We start from the raw sequence: 22,834 nt of genomic DNA, 5'->3' as shown, positions 1-22,834 counted from the left end.
TACCACAGAATTTATTTGAGCAGTTCCAAAGGGTTGCAAATCTTTATTTCCTTCTGCAAATTGTTATTATGGTAGGTTGTCCCCTCCATCACTACAGTTGTATCTTGAAATTTCAAGCTTCTATAATGATTACAATTCAGTCCTTGTGGGGACTGAAAATTAAAACAGAATCAGACTAATGAATTTTTAATGTTTTGATAGACATTTGAATTCATATTTGAAGGTTTTGCAGTGGTTTTGCACTGAACTCAAGGTCACACTTTTTTCTCTTTAAAAATTGTGATTCAGTCCATTCCAAAGATCACTGCATTAAGTCCAGTGGCTACAGCTGTCCCACTTATCTGTGTTTTGGCTGCAACAGGAGTGAAAGATGCTGCAGATGATATTGTGAGTTAATTAATTAAATTTGTTTTTACAAGATAGTTAAGTTTTACAATCATATTTGAAAATGAATGGGAGATCTATTTAAAATACATGTAATTACTTTACACTGTGTAAAGTGATTCACTTTTCTGCCATCATAGATAGCTGTTTTAGTTAAGTGAGTGGTATAAATCTATGATTTTAATCTGTTTAACAGAAACGACACAGAAGTGATGCTGAGGTTAACAATCGGAAAGCCAAGGTTGTGAGAGATACAGGACAAAACACAGGAACATGTGACAAGTAAGTCATTCCTTCATCGTCATTTGGCTGGAATGGAGTTGTGTAGCAGTTCTCAAAATGTATAATGTGTCTGGCTCCGGCGGATACCCAAGGCAAAACAAAAGACTAAACAATTGAAACAATGACTTAAAAGCTTTTTTAAAAAAAGCTTTAAAAAAATAAAAGCTGTTTGCAATACCAAACCATAGCACGATAATTGAGAGCTGCAGCATTACTGCTGCATGGAATATGTGCTGAAAATTATTATTTATCATGATTAATTTGTTATAGTACTATTATTTTTATTTATGAAATGCCGCAAATACAAGCAAATACACTAATTAAGTCTCCTCTCAAATAAACACCACATTTTACTTTTGCCAATTCTGCACTAAATCTTAGTCAAAACACTCTGTAGCAAAGAGCTTGAATATTATCTTTAAAAATAAGTACATGTATGGTCCACGATTCAACCGTCTATCATTAATTCTTGATCATAAAAGCAATAAAAAAGGTATTCTTTAATTAAAGAGACGTGATTTTTTTTCCAAGGTTCTTGTTAAATTCAGTGGGTTCCATTGTTGCACCCCTCCCTCATCCTTGAATAAAACACTTTACCTTAACCCATTGACTCCTCCGGAGACCCAGGATGTCCACAGCTGACAAGTTAAATCATCTGGCATTAGACAGAGTAAAATTTCCAAATGGGCGTAAAGATAGCAGAGTAACAATAACTCTCAAAAAAGAAACGACAGTTTTCAATTTACAATACATGTTTCAACATACTCATGTCATCTTCAGTTGCAAATGAGCTTTTTTAACGGTTGTACACTTGAATTTATATTAAGGTATGTTACAGAATTACATGTCAGAACTTGTGTACAATTTGAATATGAAGTATGAAATGCGCAGGAAACAAAAATAGCGCACATAGCAATAAAATAAAAGACAAAAGAACAGCGTAATTAAAAAGAAAGAGATGTTCAGCGTGAAAGATTCAGTACCGCAAGGTCTTCGTTCGCGTGTTGTTTATAAATTCTCTTGTGCTGGCTGTAATGCCAGCTACATTGGCGAGACCACTCGCCACCTTTGTACATGTTACAGGTTGAAATTAAATTCAGGTTCATTTAATTTCAACCTAGGTTGATTTTTTTCAACCTACATGTAGGTCAATTTTTTTCAACCTAGGTTATTATGAACTGTCTAAAAAAAGGGTTTTCTCCTTTTTTGGGGATGTAATTAAAAAAAAATGGGGCCTGGATTTTTAGGGGGGATAAAAAAGAAAACAGCTTTCTTCACCTTTTCCTTACCTTCCGTCCTTCCTCCACTAACTGTCTCTCTCTTACCTGCCCCCTTACGGTCCTTACTTACTACCAACATTCCATACCGCTCCAAGGATTCGAACCCTCGCACCACTGGACATCCGAGATTTCTTCTCCTTCGTATGAACCGCTAAGCCATCGAATCAGCAACTGAAATAGTTTAGATGTTTTTTTTCTACCAATGAGTTTAAGCTACTTCCAAGCCTTCACGACAACCACCATTTCGCACATGCGTAAATGACATAAAATAAGACTTAGAAATTTCAGCTCATCCACAAAACTAAAAGGCCGCCGATGGAACTTCGTGAACAAGTTAAAGGGTGGCAAAATTTACCTGAAGAAGAATGAAAACGCTCTGATTCTCCAGTGCAACGGAAGCAAAAATTGTTTGAAAGAGCTGAGATCTTGATTCTGAACGACAAATAGTCAAATATTGTGCTAATTAAGTTTATTTACGTCACTATGCAAAATACACCAGGAACAAGGCATCATTTCTAGTCATGATAACAAACCGATTTTCGCCGCAAACACAGCGTTCCCACTGTGAAAAAAAGATGGTGGCATGGGAAAATATAACTACAAAAGATAACCTTTGCAGTTTAATCAAAGGAAAGAACTTGTCTTCGAACCACTGACCGTCATCATCTTGGAGAAACCGCTTGTAAAAAAACATAACCATTCACAGAACAATTGCCAAAATGCTGTATGAAGTGGTTTTCGAATCTCTGGGAGAAAAGAAATAAAAAAGCCACAAATACAGTGCAGGGGAATGGTTAATAATTTGAAAAAGTGGATGAACCAGACATTGAAGGAGACGGCAGTGTCTGACACTTGCAGACTAACTCTAAATCACAGTTATTGAAAGCTAACCGCTCAAAAATGTGTCCTGAGACTTAAATACTGTTTATGAGCACTATTTGAAATGGGTGCTTAGACTTAAATACTGCTTATCAGCGCTATTTGTAGGCAGCCAGCAGTCTACCTTTTGCAGATATCATACACCAGAAAGGGAAGAAGAAAAAGAAGAAGTTCAAACTTCAGGATTATATAGCGCTGAAAATTAATAGAACGGAAATGGAAACGCCCCTTCATCCAAATGTGCTACTCGCCAAAATTGTAGAACTTGGAGGGGGATTTGTCAAAATAATCACAAAATTTGGATTTATCACTACAAACAGACTCAGCAAAATTTAAAAAAAGAATTAAAATTCAAAAGAAATAACACTTACAAGAGCCTACAAAATGGCTTCTGATCAATAGATTACAAAACCCTTTTTCCTGACTTTTTAAAGTTTTGTTTTTACTTGCTTTTGATTATTACGAATTCCATATACACCAGAAAGGGAAGAAGAAAAAGAAGAAGTTCAAACTTCAGGATTATATAGCGCTGAAAATTAATAGAACGGAAATGGAAACGCCCCTTCATCCAAATGTGCTACTCGCCAAAATTGTAGAACTTGGAGGGGGATTTGTCAAAATAATCACAAATTTTGGATTTATCACTACAAACAGACTCAGCAAAATTAAAAGAAAGAATTAAAATTCAAAAGAAATAACACTTACAAGAGCCTACAAAATGGCTTCTGATCAATAGATTACAAAACCCTTTTTCCTGACTTTTTAAAGTTTTGTTTTTACTTGCTTTTGATTATTACGAATTCCATATAAGCAAATTAAACGATATAGCAAATAACTAAGCAAATTAAAAATCAACAATAAATCACGTATGTTTCGGTTCTTTTATTCCTTAGAAGATAATTTAATATTGTTTCCCCCTGCCCTCTAAAGGAGATTCATCAATGAACAATGTCCTTCCAAAAAGCCCTTAGAAACAAAAGCAGAATTGGTTATCAGGCACAGTATGCCTAACCCCAACCTTAATGCTAACCATTTAAAATCAGTGCTTAGACTTAATAACAACCAAAGGTGTTTTTACAGACTGACTCATGAAAAACGTACGTTAACCATATTCCCTTCCTTCCAGCACCGATTTACTTACCAATATACACGTACTTGCGAACAATTGATTAAATTTTTGTTCATGTTTCGTACTTTCAATTTCAACCCAGGTTAAAATTAAATTTACGTAGATTGACATCATTTCAACCAGAATTTCAAATTTACCTGTAGCATACACATGCTCGTGAGCATCTCTTGTCGGACAAGTCTTCGCATGTTTACAGAAACCTGCAGTCATCTAGGGCCTGTCATGACTCTTGTAATACAGAATGTTTCACGATCCTAGATTCTGCCGCCTCAAAATTCCAAATTAAGATCAAAGAGGCATTGCACATTAAGTGGGAAAATCCCATTCTTAATCAGCAGTTGAGGCATTTACATTTGTCTCTTTCTTTTTAATTACGCTGTTCTTTTGTCTTTTATTTTATTGCTATGTGCGCTATTTTTGTTTCCTGCGTATTTCATACTTCATATTCAAATTGTACGCAAGTTCTGACACGTAATTTTGTAATGTACCTTAATATAAATTCAAGTGTACAACCGTTAAAAATGCTCATTTGTAACTGAAGATGACATGAGTACAGTGTATGTCGAAACATGTATTGTAAATTGAAAACTGTCATTTCTTTTTTGAGAGTTACGGAGTAAAATCTGTTGAGTCTCACTCCCGGGAGTCAATGGGTTATGCGCAAAAGGTGTAATGCATACTCTAGCATTCAAAGTGAAGAGGGTTGTACTTGATGATGATCATGGTGTGGTATACTCAAATAATTCCTTGCAGTGGACAACTGTTACAGTAGAAAATACATCAGTGCCTCACAAGTTCCTGCACGGTGCTTTCATAAGTGCATGAGTTCAGTTATATATACAAGTGTTACAATGTTATTGATCACTCCCTTATTGTAAGATAAAGCTAGTATTCAGTAGTACTACGGAGTGCCTATGATGATAATCCTGTTGATTAGAGTGTGTGTGTGTGTTATGGCTATGTATATGTTTTGTTTCCTTTACCATAGACAAGAAGAGGAGAAGTGGATGAAAATCCAAGTGGGTGATGTGCTAAGAATAGACAACAACGATCAAATTCCTGTAAGCTTCATTAAAACTGATTTGAAACTTACCCAACTGTACAGTGATTTAGCCCATCTGGCTTGACCAATTTTGTTATTCTCAATAGGCTGATCTTGTGATTGTTACAACAAGTGAAGAAAATGGTTTGTGTTATATCGACACAGCTGAACTTGATGGGTAAGTTACAGAGTGACTCTTGTGAGCATGCACTGTGTTCAGCGGCATTATTTTGGTGCACTCAAAGACTCCTAGCTACATATACATGTAAAATAATAATAGGAGCCAGTTCAGAGCCACCTTATCTGCCATCACCTCAGTACAGCGCAGGCACTCGGTTAGTAAGAGGTTAATTAAAACCCAGACTTTCACTTAACAAAATGAGTACTGTGATTGGTGGATTCTTGGTAACATGCCCCTGATCAAATTGAAATGTGTCTGTTGTACAGGTAGTTCAGTTTTGACTTATGTTACAAACTGTATATGAACCAGTCCAATTTATTTTTAACTCGTACAATTTTAATTGTACTGGTGTAATTTGTGTCATTCCAAAAAGGGATTTTCATTTTTGGGGCTGTAGTTGAAATTTGGGGGGGGGGGGGAGGGTAATAAAAAAAAGAAAAAGAAAAAAATGAAAAAAATGGTAAAGGTAAAGTAACTTTATTTAACGTTGGTAGTTCCTTCAGCTACAAGGCTGGTATCAATCGAAGCCGACGGTGCGCCCTTTACCACCCTCCCTCTGTCAGTGCTCCGTTTTACGGGTATTTAAAGGTATAGCTACAAGGATCAGAGGAAAGTCGAAACAGATGTTTTAAGTCACCAAGGATCAAACCAGGGACCTCTTGCTCTGAAAGCCACGCACTTAAGCCAACCAAGCCACGACTGCTCCTATCCTTTCTAAAAAAAGAAATACTCAACAAGTAAGTTGAGATTCTATCTCCTTTGGATCCTCTACTCTCTTTACATCGTCTCTCCCGTTCATTCTCATGACATTACGTGTACTTCTCTGATTGTTATCCTTATTTACCTGTAATAATTATTTTATCTGCTACTTACCGATGTAGCTTTACCATACTTACAGTGTACCAAGCTTTTCTCATCTCGCCACTTCTGAGGCTCAATCTCTCACCTCTCTTTGATTTCTCTGCTCTTGTTCCACGCCACTATGTATACCATCGCTGTTTTGGTTTGGAAAACTGCTTTCCAGATAATTAAAACTCTTGTATTAGGTCCAAGGCTGCTCTCTCTGAAATGAAACTAATTCACGCATGCACGTTTTATTTCAAGTGAGACGTAATGAGACTTCACATGGAAGAATGCAGTGCGTATCACACGAAATGTTCTATCAAAGATTAGGTGACTTCAAGCAAAAGGAGAAGAGAAATACATTACAACTACAGCTGTAACCATGTTTATTGAAGATCAATTTTACGATGAAGCAATGGAATACTTCAAAATGAAAGATCAAGTAGTAATTAGAGAAAAACAGAAGGGAAACTATCTCAGTCGCAACTGAAGACATTGCAAAGAAAGAAATGGACATATCACAAAGGAAAACTGCAAACACCTGACAGAAAAATGATATTGTAATAACAAAGAGTAACCCTTACAATCGCCTGCTATTCTGTCTTTGGTAGAGATCGATTTAATGGACATTAGAAACTGTCAGACTGAGTGTAGCTGCAAGAAACCTCACTGCCGGGCCATGAACAATTATCAACCACCATACAAACTTTATCTCAGTGATGCCCTTGCGTGATAAAACTGCTGGAGAAGTGTTGCTATTTCTTTCTTCTTTTAGGTCTTGCTATTTCTGTCCTGCTCTGAATGCTCATCAAACTTCATTTAAGTAACCTCTTGAACTATAAAGCAAATGAATGGCAAACAGCTGTTATTTAATGAAGTCTGTTCTTTGTGTTCAACAAACTTTAAACTCTTTTCACTGTTTTTGCACCAGTACAATTAAATTGGAATTATTTCAAAAACAAATTGTCCGGAAGTCAAAATTGAACTACCGTATGTACAACATATCCCAACCCGGATACAATTCCACAGTTGTTGCCCATGCCAGATACAACAGCACTATTATATTAATTAACATAACAAAGCACTTAATGTCTGGTCCCTAGAGAAACTACCATTCATTAGTTTTGTTTTCCCTTGAGTCACTCCTATAATGTTTCCTTCTACATTGTGCTTTTTCTCAGGAAAACAAAACTAATGTGTTTTGTTTCCCTGAGGACCATACATTGATTGTATATGGTGGTTAGGTCATTAGATTGGAATGCGGTTGTACTCGTTAAAAACTTCTGGTCTGGCGGCTTGATTTTTCTCCAGAGGTTCCAATCTCAACCTTTGTCAATACTGTAACCAGTTGGGGTTCTTAATCACATTAAATTTTATTTTACAAGTTTCTTTTAGATTATTTAAAGTGGAGTGCCAATAAACTACTGTAGCTTTCAAAATACATGGAGCTAAACTTTTGCACTTCCACCATAAACAAAGCATGTGTATAAATGGAAACCTGAAGTAATAAATTCTGCTTGGGATGGTGAGGGTAACTTGCATCTTATCCAGGGAGGAGTTGCATCATCTGTTGGCAAGGTTGTGCTCCAGGTGTATCTGCCTTCAAAAGGCTCAAAACATGAGACACCCAAACTTACTTTACCATTATCATAGTCCTCTGACTTGCAACCAATTGTGTTGAATTGGATAAAAAAGCTTTGATAATGTAACAAGGGTGCATTAAAATATTGTAGTGACAGTACTTTTTAATAATTATTAGCAAAACATTTCTTTCCTTTGAGACCTAAAAAAAAAAGTTAAAATAATATTCCAACTTGCCCACCAGACAAGCAAACTTCATGACCCACTTGCCAAGACATTTCGATATCTTTTGAGTGTTAAAATCTTGGTATACCTGTCATTTTTATTATTTTAATTGAATGAGCTTACCTGGAGGCAAAGCAAACTTCATGACCCACTTGCCAAGACATTTCGATATCTTTTGAGTGTTATTATTTTAATTGAATGAGCTTTCCTGGAGGACAAGTGGTCAGAGAAGGTAGCTTGCCCAATTAACATTAAATCTACATTTGTACTTGTCCCAGACGACCAGACAGGGGTTTTTTCAAGACCTGCTTTGAGTCCCTTTTCATTATCTTTTCTTGTCCACAGTGAAACTAATCTGAAATGTCGCCAACCACTTCCAGAAACAGCTGAACTTGGAGATGATGAAGAACAACTTTCAAAAATTAAAAGTATGAACTCTGTTTTAAATTTCTTTTTGTTATTTTTTTTGAGTGTAGTCATGTAGAGGAAAATGATTCTTTATGACATGAAAAACCATCATCTTGATAGTAATAATCATTGCAAGAGCTGACACAAAATACCTACATGTCTTTGGTATTGGCTCGTGCCCAACATGAGTCACTTTACTGCTTTGGAAAAGATTAGTCAAAATAATATTGAGTGCGCAAGAAAATAATTATATAGCCACCATTAATAATATCTACTATGTAAACTACATGTATGATTGAAACTTTGCACCAAACTTTTTTTGGCTCATCGCTAAATATGATAATGAAGATTTGTGACAATCAGGGTGAGACGAAAATGAACAGATGAGGTTGCCCTTCGGGCAAGCTGTTACTTGAGGTTACTAGCCCGAAGGTCTGAGGAGCTAGCCCGAAATTAAATTGTTTATAAAATATATTTTGGTCGCTTATGTAAGCAGAAAAAGTCATGACGTTATTTACGGACGCGGTGCAAAAGTTTGTCACGCTGCGATTATTTGGCCTCATAACAGTATAATTTTCTCCCAGGAGCTTTCTGCTACACATTTTTTGGTATAAAAGCTCAATTTATCATCAGAAAAGAGGAACCAACGGTGCTTGCCCATCAAGCTACGATAAGAAAATGCTAGCCCGACAAGTCATTCCACTAGCCCCGGGCTATCGGACAGCACTTTCGTCGCGCCCTGACAATGCAAAGTGATATGTTAAGAAATGTCACCACTGCAACATTAATCAATCAATCAATCAATCAATCAATCAACCAGTAACTGATCTGGAGGACATAATCATTATTACACGTATTGATGATTGATGCAATATCCAAAGAAGATCCTCATGAAATTAAATATTCATTCCTCTTTGGTTATCTGTATTTATTTCTAGTGGAGATATGTTGTGAGCCTCCCAACAACAGATTGGACAAATTCAAGGGCAAGCTAGTTTATGAAGATAATATGTATCCTCTAGACAACGAAAATGTTATTCTAAGGGTACGTTTACCGGGAATTCAAATTAGCTGATCAATCAAAGCAAATGTAGTTCAAGCCTGCACTCTTAGCAACCTTTACCCTTTTCCTCCTTTAAATTACCTCCTTTGAGTGACACTAGGTTTACCCTTGTCTAATACCGGTACCGGACGATTTTACCCATCAATAAATGTATTATTGTCGTGGTATCTTCAGGGGTAAAAGGATTAATTTTGCTCTTTGCATTTATTTAGTTAATTGGTGTTAAGGGAGAGGGAGGTGCATGGAGTTCAACTCCTCATCCCCCTTTTTCACCTTCTCTGAAATGCTATCATAGACCTAATCGGCTAACTCAATGTTGTACCCAATTCAAACCCTTTGGGAATAAAACGTTTTGTTCCAGTTATTTCCATATCATTTAAATATGAATGCAACATTATCATGCAAATACAATACACAAAGAATCTTAGTGCCGGGAGATTTGAATTGGGTACAACATTGAGTAAGCCGATTAGGTCTATTCGCCAAGCCATGAAAGTGGAAATACATGTAAACACTCCAAAAGTTAAGTACAGCAGTAATTACATGTATGATCTGTTTTGACAAATTTACTACAGCTATCCCCTCTGAAACCAGTCTTTTGTTATGTGCACATGGACTTAAACGAAGTACACTTGGTTCTGTTCGGAGGGAGTGTACAGTAGCAGTGATTTTTCGAAAGAAATGTGCATGTTTATAATCCATCAAATATTTTTACTCGCATGCGATTCCTCTAAATGTATCACATGACTGAGTATTCCTTAACTAAAACGAATGCTGGTCACTATAGACCTTATTCCAAAATGGCCGTCATTTAAATATTCTTTTGCTTTTATTCAAATTAGCCCTTGATGCCTCGTTCTTGAGCTGGTGGAAAATTCAAAAGAATATTTTGCCTTGAACGAGGCATCAAGGTCTAATTTGAATAAAAACGAAAGAATATCTACATGTAAATGGAATAAGGTGTATCAAAGCAATAACCAGAAAACACTAAAAATTTATCTTCATACACTGTAAATGTTTTGATGGTAATTAAGCTGTTCATAAACGTTTTGTCTAATTTGTAAGCTCCTGCCTTGTGAAAGATATTTGAAGGATGATAAACACAATAGCCTCCATTTGACTTAAAAAGTACAGTATGTCACATGTACTCAAATAGTTGTCCTTGCAGGGCATTATCTGTTCCTTAAAGTTCACAGTTTTCCCGAGAGATTCTCTTTTGGGAATACTGTTTGCTTCTGGGAACAGATAACATCTGCAGACAAATATCTGAGCATATTTTCGTGCCAAACGGAGGCTATTGTTTATTTATCAACACTGGGACTTAGATAGACAAGCTATTTGTTTCTTTTCCATATTGATCAAACTGCATAATTTCCTCTGTCATCAGGGTTGTGTCTTGCGCAACACCAAGTGGGTGTATGGGGCAGTGGTTTATACTGGACATGACACAAAACTTATGATGAATACTGGTATGACATTAGAACCATAAAAATTAATTAATGGTGATCATCAGTCATGAATTTGCAACTTGCTTTAAATTAATAGTATGTTTTTCATGCATTTGACGTTTTAGCCTCTGTCGTCATAAGTCCTTTAGAGCACTTTTCTGTTACAGGGGTATAATTTTTCATGTTCACTGAAGGTCAAGGGCTAGATTGTGGCCAAGAAGGCCCATTTATTAAAAAAAGGAACACCATCCAGTGGCAGCCTACAGTGATAATATGAAGTACACTGTAGTTAATTGCTATAATTATGTATTTTGATTCCAACCTACATGTACATGGTGACAATGAGGGACTAATAATTATGCAATGATGAAACTAAATATGACCCCTTGTTATCTATATTTTCCATACTAAACAACAAAAACATAGTTTTACATGAAGGGATCTATACGAAGTAATGTAGGTCATGCAAAGCAGTAGAAGATGTCTTCTTGAATATACATGTAAACCATACAGTGACCAAAGAAACATTTGTATAGTTGACCCATGCACCTTGCTCTCTGTGAGGAAAATACCTTGTTCTGTTTTTGAAGTCACAAAAGCTGAGTTTGCTGTTTCTTTACAGGGGTGAGCAAATTCAAAAGGACTGGTCTAGACAGACTTGTCAATACTCTGATCTTGTGGGTAAGCTAAAAAATGATGTTTCAGTGCTTATCTAAACAACTACTGACCATTTGCATTGGACATCTGGTGAAAGTAATGGGTTTCAGGAACATCAGGCCTGGTTAGGTAGGAAGCTACTAGACAGAGGCTAGTTGGCTCCTTGGCTGACAAATTCTAGCAACCCAGCCAATGGCTAACATGAGCTCCCCTTACATTGACACGTAGACCGCTAGCAATCCCTTCTGAGTTAGTCGGACCACCTGAGATGTGGGGACTGCACCCTTTTCTGCAGCTGACATGTTCAGAATTTGCCGTTTCACCGACAATGGCAAATTCAGATTGGTCCATGTCAGAATTTTTTGACAAGTTAATTGCTTCTTGTCAGATTCTGACATCAATCTGTCTTCGATTTTCCCTGGGAAAAGATTAGTATGATATGGCTTTTGCAGTAGATGTCGATAATTTATCCCTTTAAATGGGTAATATTGAACCCAAACAAGAGCATAAACGTGCAGGCAAAGCTCTACTGTCTGGCAAGTATCTTATGGGTGTGCTACTCAGCAAGACCATTATTTATTATAAAATAATTAGGATAGTACCTGCACTCTCATTGGTCAATATCTGTGTTTAGATGAGAGTGTGGAAACACGGCTGTGACATTGCACAAATTTTGATTGGTTATGTATTGCCAGATGCGCGTTTTGATTGGCTGGAAGGAAATATGAGCGTGTATCAAGAAAATCTGTTTCAATCAAGAAGCAAAAAAACCAGCATCTTTGAGAAATATTTTACAAAGGCAATAGAGGACTTTTTTCTGTGTTTCAATAGCCTCATCTCCTCAACTGTGTCTCAAGTTTGCATAAGTGTCTTGAATTCTCCCAAGTCCCCCTCGCATTTAGATGAGGCTATGGAAACACGGAAAACATCCTCTATTGCTTAATAAGAGCTCTGTCCTCTTGAAGGATATGGGTGACCCAATTCAAACTGCATTGATTCCTGCAATGATGTCATATTTTTCCTGCAAAGAAACACATGGTTATCAACTAAAGGCAGCTTTCCCAACAATGGCGGAAAGCGGGGAAAGTTTGCCTTTGGTTGACAAATGTTTGTGAAGTGTGGTTTAGAGGTGAATGATTGGAGAAATGAGCGAACTAACTAGACAATTTAAACAATTGTCTCTATAGACACCTGAAGAATTAGGTGACTTTAACAGCCCAGGATTTGAACCCACAACCTCTGTGATGCCGGTGCAGTGCTCTTATCAACTGTCGAGCTATGAAGCCACTCAGTTGAGAGTCAATTTGTTGGCTTGAATATTTGTGAAGCATGTGATACTTGTCGATCCTCCTGCTGTTGTCAATAGTTAGAACCAGGCTTTATATTAATAGTACATGTACATGTAGCTTAGGCTAATAAACTGGAAAAAGCAACCTGTAAATGATCATTCAACAGAAATAAAGCTACATTATTTTATTTTCTTATTATTGTAGGATTCGTGCAACCCCGCGTGGATTCCTGCAAATTCCTACAGGGGCCATAATCGTTCATTATTGCTTGGTTTGCACCCTTGTTGCTAACTGGCACTGCATTGAAACATGTATTTTCTTTATCTGGAGTGTTTCTTTTCTTCTCTTCTCTTCAATAGATTGGCCTCATGTTAGCTATTATTTGTACCATGTGTGCCATTGGAACAACAGTATGGGAAGAACTTTTTGGAAAGGTTTGTGGCTTTAATTGGTAACACACATGTCGGTTGAAATCCCTGGGAAGGTATTATGAGGAGGCCTACTTCGAATTGTGTAATTTAGGTGCTCCTCTTGTTTATTGTTTTAGCATTTTCAAGTTTATTTACCCTGGGAAGATTTCTACATTGACAGTGTTGTTATCATTGGGATTGTCCACTGGCCATCATTTGTCATGGTGTTAAACACACTCATTCCAATCTCACTTTATATCAGGTATGTACAATGTAGCATAAAGTGCCTGTAATAAGCCTTGAACTATTTTAATATTTCATCTGTTTTTCTTTTCTTTCATTCCAAAATAATAAATTTTACTCAATTTTTTTTCCAAAGTTGGCAATGTCACATACTGGCAAGCTTTTGAAGCATTAAATAAACACAAATTGATTATTAACACAATGTATGTTTAAATTACATGATTTTATCATAATGATTATTATAATTGTTAATGAACAATAACATGGATCAGCCAGTAGTGGAGTAGTTGCCAGTTGCCTTACCTGACATATAACTTATAGGTACCAACTGCTTCAATATTTAAATCTGATAATTTATAATTTTTCCACAAGCATGCGTTGGATATGAGATGATACATGTAGATAGCCAATGAAGCATGAAGCTTCGCCTCATGGGCTATTGACCCGTAGTTAACTGAATAGAGTGTAATGTGAAGTGCTAGATTTCAATCCCATATGAACCATGTGAGCGTTAGCGTTAGTTTTTCTCTGTCCTTGTGTGGGCCCATTTCCATCTGTAGGGCTAACGCTCACATGGTTCATATGGGATTGAAATCTAGCACTTCACATTACACTCTATTCACTTCACTCTGTTTAAAATATAAGTGCTACACGGCCAACGTTTGTATAAACGTAATCTTTCCTTGTACTTGTACGTGTTCATTGCCATGACTTTAACATCTTCACTTCCCACGGCCTGCTCCCGTCTGACCTTGTAGCTCAGTCGGTAGAGCGGCGGAGATCTAACCCGAAGGTCGTGGGTTCAATTCCCATCCTGGTCAGAGTTTTTCTCTGTCCTTGTGTGGGCCCATTTCCATCTGTAGGGCTAACGCTCACATGGTTCATATGGGATTGAAATCTAGCACTTCACATTACACTCTATTCAGTTAACTCTGTTTAAAATTATATAAGTGCTACACGGCCAACGTTTGTATAAACGTAATCTTTCCTTGTATTGACCCGTAGGCCTAATAATGTGGGCTACGGGTCTAATTGTTAAAGATACCATGATGGCTAAGCCAATGAAAACTCTAGTATGCATTATCCATTGATCTAGTTTTTAATAATTATACGTTCTTTAACATACTATGGTCTTTGGGTTAGTGTTTCATTATATTTTCTGGAACTACACAATATCAAACATTTTGATTAGGTTTTGAAGTAAAAGCAATCCAAGCCATGACAATGTAATATAATCTTCAAAAGTGTTGGGACACTCACACCTTCCCACTTGCCAAGTCCTCCATCCCCACTCCACTTGAGAATGTTAGGTCTTTGAGGAAGATTCAGGGTTCTAGAGTGCTAACTTCCAAAGTCCATGGTAACTTGATATATGCACGGCTGGATTTTAACATTGAGGTGGCGATTCTGCAAAGCAAGGAACATAAGTTGAAACAGCTTGATCAGGTTTATAAAGCTTGCATGTGCTTATTAAGTTTGATTTTGTGCATTTTCTTGCTTGTTTGCTATGTTTTAATTATTTTCTGTGAAATTGTACAGTATTGAAGTAATCCGCCTTGGCCAAAGTTTATGGGTAAACTGGGATGTTGAAATGTATTATGAAACAAAGGATACTCCTGCTGTAGCAAGGTATGTTTACTCCTCTAGTCTTCACGTTTACTACTTATCCTGCCAAGCTGTTAGGTACGAGGCCAATTCACAAGGGACTGCTTTCATGTTCTTTGCAAACTGTGTGAGAGTTCTTTTATGTCCCATGGGTTTTGTGACAACTACAATAGCAGCTTTTGGATAACTGAAAACACAATCATGCAAATACAAACAATTAAACTTTCAGCACAAGTTTAAATATATAAAATTTGCCACATCCAGTTGGCAGGACCGCAAACACATCTCATGCTTGATGAAATTCCTGAACAGGTTTCAATTCTAAAATCTCCAAAAATCTTGAATTAATTTAGTGTTTATTGTACTGCACCTCTAAATGCTCGCTCAAATTCACAGTGGCCTTTCACCACCAGTTTTGTTTTCTAAGCACTCCCTGCACCAAAAACCCGTTTTATGGCCACTGGGTTTACCACCACCATTCAACCAGTGAAATTTAGTGTTAGATTGTTTGTACTTGAAAATTAAGGATTGGCACTGACTACGAAAACCAATCAGTGACCATGTTCATACTAATCTCACATCATGGAATTGAGGTTCTCAACCTCCGTGACCAGAAGGTATTTTTCCCTTGTGGCTTGGTGTCGTGGCTTCACAGCTCATAGAGGTAACTCCAAAGGGGAAAAAACCCTCTAGTACCCAGGGTACATGAGATGAGGCCAAGGGTTTGACTTCCTTATCCAACAAGACAGGTGTCATAACATGACTGGTTGTTGGTCTGGACAAGAATCTAATCCTTCCGACAACAGTCCAGAGCTCTCCCAACTGAGCCAACCAATTGGCAGTTTAAATTGTTTTCATTTTGCGGCAATTTGTTCAATTTCCTGTTGCTTTTGGTAGTTTGTGACATGTCAATTTTTTAGTGGTTGTACAATGTGCAAGCCATGCAAGTCAACATGCAAACCACGCAGTTATTGATAGCTAACTGTTTTAAAATGGGTGCTTAGACTTAAATACTATTTATCAGCACTATTTTAAATGGGTGATTAGACTTGAATGTGAGACATGGCTCACTGGCTCCCAGTTTGTCAAGACGCAAATTTTCATTTTACTAAAAGCTTAAAATTTTTCACTCTTTCAGAACCACAACACTAACTGAAGAACTTGGTCAAATTCAGTACATCTTCTCAGATAAGGTGAATGTGACTCCACTGGTTGACAAAATTAATTTGGAACTACTGGTTAAAGTTTTTTTTTCAGTTCCTCAGCCATGCACAGACACTGTGGTAACACATGGTGAGCATTTACAGAGACATGGTTTTGAATTGGCACAGTTTTGGACAAGAGCCCATTTGATATGTTTATTCCTTATAGGCATAATTATGCAATAGAAACTTTCATCAACTGCATTCCTGGAGTTGTTCCTGGGGTAAAGCGAATCTAGAATCATACATAATTTTGAATAAATTATTCACTCTGTTAGATTTGTCCGTCTTTGTTAAAGTGGTACTATGATCAAAACATCACTTCCTTTTTTCCTTCAGATTTTGAAAACTTGTGTGTTTGCTTAACACCTGCCTGGCAGAATGTTGAGCTTTGATTTTATATAAAGGCTGTTTACTTTGAATTTGAGTTTTGGATTTCATGGTCCGCCATTACTCATGTACAAAACTGATCGACTGGACCTCAGAAGGTTGGATCTAGGGAAAAGTGACATCATTTTTTACTCAACAGCTTAAATTTTCAACGTGTAAATGCAGTTTATTATGTATGCAAATCCCGTGTTTAAAAATCTGAAAGCTTGAAACTCCTGTGCTGCATATTAATTCAGTTGCGTACAAATGCATTTGATTTTTTTGTAATAGTGCCACTTTAAGGTTCACAACAGTTTCACCAACTTCATTAATTTTAAAAAGTCAGCTCTTCTTGTTAAGGAATCTATGCGTTTCCATTTTAAAGAGAGGAACTCTTGATGTTGCAAACAAAGAGCATCTCCACCATTTTGGTTGGCATCATGTTGTCCTGACGCTGTCAAATAATCAGTGAAACAATGATTTGTTGGATGTGATTGCAGAGGGTTTGGGCAACCCTGTAGCATACAATTTAATCTTAAGTTATGATTTTTTTATGACTGCATGGCTTTATTTTCATTGCTAGACCGGAACACTCACACAGAATGTAATGACCTTCAAGAAATGCTCAATTAATGGGAGATTGTATGGTAAGTTACTTGCAACTGTAAACACCAAGTGCAGCCTGTGCCATTGCCGCTGTTAATGTCCCAACACATATTTATTATACTAGGTATGTAAACATTTATTTTGGTGGCCATTTTTGGAAGAATTGTTTGTAGTACAAAAGGAGTGTTACCTGGACATTTTCTTCAATGAGCTGTTGATGCATGTAAAACCCTGTACACAATCTATGGGTATTGCTTAATAGTCACAGAAGGACTGTTATTCTTATATGACCATTTGCTGACATTGTAGATGGCTAGGGAATTTAAAGCTAAAATTGGACAGAGCTATGTACTCACTTATTTTTAACCCTTCAATGAGTGTAGTGTACGGAGAATATTTCACTGTAAGTTGCAAACAAGTGGGGAAAACCCTTTCCCTACTTGATGACTGGCATTATAATGAGATTCATAGCTTTCATGAGCATTTCCTCCAACAAACGTACTCTTATTTTACTTAGGCGTTTTTTAGGGTTTCCAATAATTAATTTTGTAATGGCAAATTAGCAATAATTGCTAATTTATCATTAATGAAATCCCAGATTTACAGCAATTATCAGATAAATGTAAAATGATTTAAGTGTTGTATTTTATTGACATGTGAGATCTTTAAATTTATTAGCGATGATTGCATGTTGACAATAGACAAATAAAATAATCCTGATTGAGATTATTTTAAATTACTTTTAAGTTCTCAACTAATCTTTGCTTAACTTGTCTATGAAGTGAAACCTGTGTTTGTGTTGCTTTAAGGAAATGCACCTAACTGATTCCTCAGCAGCCCAGGTCCCAGTTGTTCAAGAGGTGGGCAATGCTATATTTCCACCGGATAAATTACTATACAATGGATAAGTCATAGCGAAACCAATTGCGCTATCCACTGGATAGTGATTCATCCACTCGAGAGCGTTAGCCACCCACCTTTTGAACAACCCAGGCCAGCTAATCAAGAAAAAATAAATGATAATATATAACTTTGCGGCAGGCCAGCCTCCTGATTCTGCTCTCCGACGGCACCATTCTATTCGCACTGCTCACCACAACTCCTGTCAGTTTCATAGCTGTTTCTTTGACTGTCCTCTCCACTTGCCACAGCGTATGTATGTGTTTCCTTTCCTTCAATCTAAATCACCAGCATGTTTCGTCTTTTACCTGAAATGCTACTCATGTCTAATATAATAATAACATTATTATCAATTTCCATGTCTAGTGAACAAACTTGTCCCCTAAATTAAAGCCTTTGACATACCGGTCAGTATAAGATGCAGACTGCAGACAGCAGACTGGGTCTAAAATGCAGACTACGCTACAAAATAAGCCTCGGCCCAGGCCTAGACCTAGGCATCAGTCTGCCTTTTTTACTGACCGTTTGACATAATGTACACATGTAGGTTTTATCAATTTGGAACCTGTGAGGGGAAAAGTGTTAAAGGGAGAGTATCACAGTATTGCGCACGGTCTAGCCGTAACGAATGACATCATTTATGAGCCAATTGGAAGCAACGTAATAAGCCGTGCGGGAAATTTACGTGTATGTGTAAAAAGTTGGTTGTGACTAGAATGGATACTCCAAAATAAGATGAGGCACTTAGTTTTGTGTATATAAAGTACCGAACGATCTTAGTAAATTATGGTGTCACCAGAACAATTTATGAAAGCTAACCATTTTGAGTCAGCCCTTAGACCTAATCACTAGAGATCAGTGACTGACCCTAATTTTGCTCTTGGCTTAACCAATTTAACCTGGGTAAAAACGGATTCAACCTGAGAATGGATTTTACCAGCAACATTGCCACCTAACGTCACCAAATGTTACACCTGTATATGTCACAAAGTGTCTCACCTTATATTGGAGTATCCATTCTAGTCATAACCGTAAAAATTTCTCGATGATTAAACAATCACTAATGATTGGCTTTCAAACGATGACATTCGCTACGCTACAGAAAACATGGGCAATACCATGATACTCTGCCTTTAATGATGCAAATGCTAAGGGGCAAAAAAATAACAATCCATTGTTGAAAGAACTGCTATGGGCCACAGATTTGGCATTCGTGATGTATTTTTACAGAAAGAGACCCAAATGAGTCTGCAGCGTACACCATCTTTTAATGAGAACAGCCAACTCTTTTTAACTTAATCTATACACATAAATTAAATGAAATAAAAACGTTATGAGTAACAACTAGAAAAACCTCTTTTTTAAGGTGGTAATGCTTTTTTTTTAGTTGCAAAATAAAATTGTGTTGGGTTGGAAAGGATTGTAATGCGATATCCAACATTTTGTAATACTTTCTTTCCCCATTTGAATCCTTAAATCCACATAAATTCAAATAAATGTAAGGTAACTCATTTAATCAAATGTGGTAAATAAATGGTTATGAATGTGACACAGAGCTTTCTCTGTTAGTTTGAATAGGCTAGATTTGGACTGCAACATGTTGGGCGCAAATGAGGGAGAAAGAGGGAAATCCGTTTTTACTATTTTTGCCTCATCAGTATATGCCTATCACTTTTAATAATAATAGTATCAATAATTATTGATGCACCAAGAAATCAGCTCAATGAAAGTGCATTGCATACTTAGCTTTCTCTGAAGACTTGAGCGGAATCAGCAGATAATCTTTGAGGACTGTTTCTTTACAAACTGTTAATTTTACTAAGAATGTACCGGTATGTCTTTGATAGCCAAATATATCGTTCATCATTAAGGGCAAAATGCCTACAGTTGAAGATGACTTATTTTGCAACGGGTAACAGAACTTTTGATGCTCATTTTGTCTAACGCGATTCCTTCTGTAAGCAAACCCTTATATTACCGTAGTGTTTCGGGTCTGAGGCGCAATCGGTTATAAAAACTTTCAATCTTTGTTTCAAGTTTACGTATGAAATTCACACCTAAATACTCGGGAATACGACGCACTCTAAACTACCGAACATTTTCGTACCATGTTCAACGCAGTTGTTCAAAATTCGTTAATGACAAACTATATATCTGCGTATGACCCGATGCTCTGGGAAACACTGTGCAGGAGAAAATGCGCTGTAGGGTTCTTATAGCACTGGCTAATCGAACCTTACGGCGCCTACTCACTCCTCGCGCTACCATGAATGCACCAATTGGACACTTGATTGTTCCTCACGAAAATCAATCAGAAGACACTTTGTTTCAGGGTACCCCAGAGCTCTTTTCTCCCTCAGTCATGCGCAAAAGAGTAAAGTTCTGGGGTCGAGATTGTGATAAGCTGATTTATCCAAAAGTGACGCGTGCGAATTTGGAAAAACTAAACTTCAACATTTGCAGTATGGGTTCCAGCCCACTCATTGTATTTCCAATGTTTTAATGCTAGTGAATTCTTTTGACAACATTTTTAAAGGCAATTCTCTTTGTTAGGTCATATAGAGGGTGAGAGAGCAGCAAATCCTGAGGAGACCCTTGTTAGTTCTGTTTCCATCAGAGAGGAGGGGGTAAGGCGGATAAAATCTCTAAGAGATGGCTGCAACGTGATTCGAAGCCATGACCTCTGCGATGCCTGTGCATTGCTCTACCAACTGAGCTATGCAGCCACACAGTATATACAATCATTTAATTTCATTTGCTATTTGGCACAGCAAAGAAAGGAATCCACTCGTATTTTCAGTAACACACAATTTTGCTTGCAAAGGAGAAAAGCAGGGAGATACGTGCCTTAGCTGTGAAGAATTTTGGCAAATCGGACTGTAATTTTATGCGACCTCTGTTGTTTCAGTGAGACAAATATGGCTGCTAATCACGTGACAGAAACTACATACTTTACTCAAACAAAGGAAGTCTGTCCGTGAAGAGTGAATACTCCATTTGAACAGTGTTCTTTACCCTACCTTTATCAGAAACCTTTCCAATAGAGCATTGTTCATAAAACGCAAGGCAACTTTTTTGCTTGGTAGCTGGCTCACGTGGGTTTTAAGTCAGTCATGCGCATCAGACTGTGCTCTTGGTACCATTGGCATAATCTGTTGACATTGGGTCACACAACATGCTGTCACGCAACAATCTATTAAAACATTCCGTCACGATGGCATGGAAGTTCCCTCAAGTCTCTTCCTTTTGAACAATAACTACAGCAAAGGCCCAACAATGCACCCTCCCTCCTTCCCCACCCAAAGCAATGTTCTCTATGAAGAAGCTAAAACAACCAAGTTATCCTTCAACATTGTTTGGGTTGAGAAGGGGGATCCGCAACGAGAAGAATTACTTCATGGAAATAATTTGTTCGAATATGGAGAAGGAAGTAAAATGTTTATCCACAATTTTGTCTAGCAATGTAGATGTCGTTATACTCATTCTGGGCTCTGGTGTGTACCCACTTAACTGATTTCTGTATGCATGTGCAAACTGGCCACTGATCATGAGCCTTTAATTCGTTGCTTCTCAGGCTCCAGAAGTAGACTTCTCCAAGAGCCCGTATGCTGATGGCAAATTTAGGTTCACTGATCAAACACTGTTGGATGAAATCAACCTAGGGAATAAGGTCAGTATATTTGTTTCTCCTGGTTTGGCTGGCGCCGTTACTACACAAGTGCAAAGATCAAGGCTAGAGCCTAGAGGACTAGATAAGTCTCGAGAGGGAACAAAACACGATCAAAGGTGGAGACCTGCTCGGTCACTGCAATTTGTCATTATTTTTGTTTTTCTATTGTCAAGCGCGTCCAATTTTCTTTGTTTACAACGGGACCATTATATAGCAACCTTCTACGAAACCGTGACTTGCAGATGGATCTTTAAATTGTTTTTACGTATTGATATTCCCTATGTCGCAGTCTCATAAATTGTTTCGTGTTTCTTTATTTGTGTAACTTTCGTTGCAATTTTCCCTTACAGGACTGTCATGAACTGTTCCGGCTGTTAGCAGTTTGTCACACTGTTATGGTGGAATCCGGTGACGGTAATTGTGTCTTCAGTCTATTTGCTTAAAGCAAATTGTGTTGTAATAAAGCCGTTTGAGCACCTAATAGACTATAAACTACTAGGCCACTAATCTCTGTGGCAGGTTATAATTGAACAGGTAGTTAAATTTAGATGCTGATCATCGAATTTACTAATTTAAGTTACTTAAGAAGTAATGATGCGATGATCAGCATCTTAACTTGATTCCCCCCGCAGTTCAAATATATATGGCTTTCATCTATATTAATTTTTGAACAAGTAGTCTCGTGTTATTTCAAAAAATTAATATAAGTAGTTGTTTTTGCTTCTCCGCTTGTCATTAAGCAAGTTCGGGTGTTTTTTATTTACCCCATCTTGCGCCTAATATTTTTTATATTTTATCAATCAAGATTGCATTTTTTTCTTTCCACGTATATTTCAATGTATTTTGTGTCATTTCTCTGTTAGGTAATTTGGAATATCAAGCCCAGTCTCCAGATGAAGCCGCTCTTGTCACCGCTGCCCGGAACTTTGGATTCACATTTGTGGTAAAGAAACTGCTAGCGAAATTGTATACGCTCCAAAATGTTATTTGAAAGAAATTTTAATCAAGGATCCTTTACTATTTTCCCTGCCAGGGGTATCCACTCAGTTGTAGAACTATAATCGCTAGTTCAAGGAAAAAGTCAGACTCTAATGGAGAGCGTACCTATAAAAACAGACAGTCAACCGCGCTCGCTCGC

At 37.3% G+C, this 22,834-nt stretch overlaps 1 protein-coding gene across 1 annotated transcript in view; it reads left to right on the top strand.

Annotated features, from left to right (window-relative positions):
• Nucleotides 1-22,834, top strand: part of LOC138037375 (phospholipid-transporting ATPase ID-like) — a 53,774-nt gene that overhangs the window by 11,708 nt on the left and 19,232 nt on the right. The window contains 18 exon segments of the mRNA XM_068883309.1: nt 1-71; nt 289-387; nt 581-666; nt 4,943-5,015; nt 5,104-5,174; nt 8,172-8,254; nt 9,173-9,279; nt 10,685-10,766; nt 11,368-11,426; nt 13,051-13,125; nt 13,239-13,363; nt 14,884-14,973; nt 16,088-16,142; nt 17,104-17,167; nt 20,580-20,653; nt 21,601-21,696; nt 22,047-22,110; nt 22,560-22,639. The exon segment at nt 1-71 is cut by the window's left edge and continues 102 nt beyond it. Coding sequence (XP_068739410.1) covers nt 1-71; nt 289-387; nt 581-666; nt 4,943-5,015; nt 5,104-5,174; nt 8,172-8,254; nt 9,173-9,279; nt 10,685-10,766; nt 11,368-11,426; nt 13,051-13,125; nt 13,239-13,363; nt 14,884-14,973; nt 16,088-16,142; nt 17,104-17,167; nt 20,580-20,653; nt 21,601-21,696; nt 22,047-22,110; nt 22,560-22,639 — 1,454 coding nt within the window.

This window comes from Montipora capricornis, chromosome 2, assembly GCF_036669925.1.
Source record: "Montipora capricornis isolate CH-2021 chromosome 2, ASM3666992v2, whole genome shotgun sequence".
NCBI classification, from domain to species: domain Eukaryota; kingdom Metazoa; phylum Cnidaria; class Anthozoa; order Scleractinia; family Acroporidae; genus Montipora; species Montipora capricornis.
This window is presented reverse-complemented; position numbering and strand designations above follow the sequence as displayed.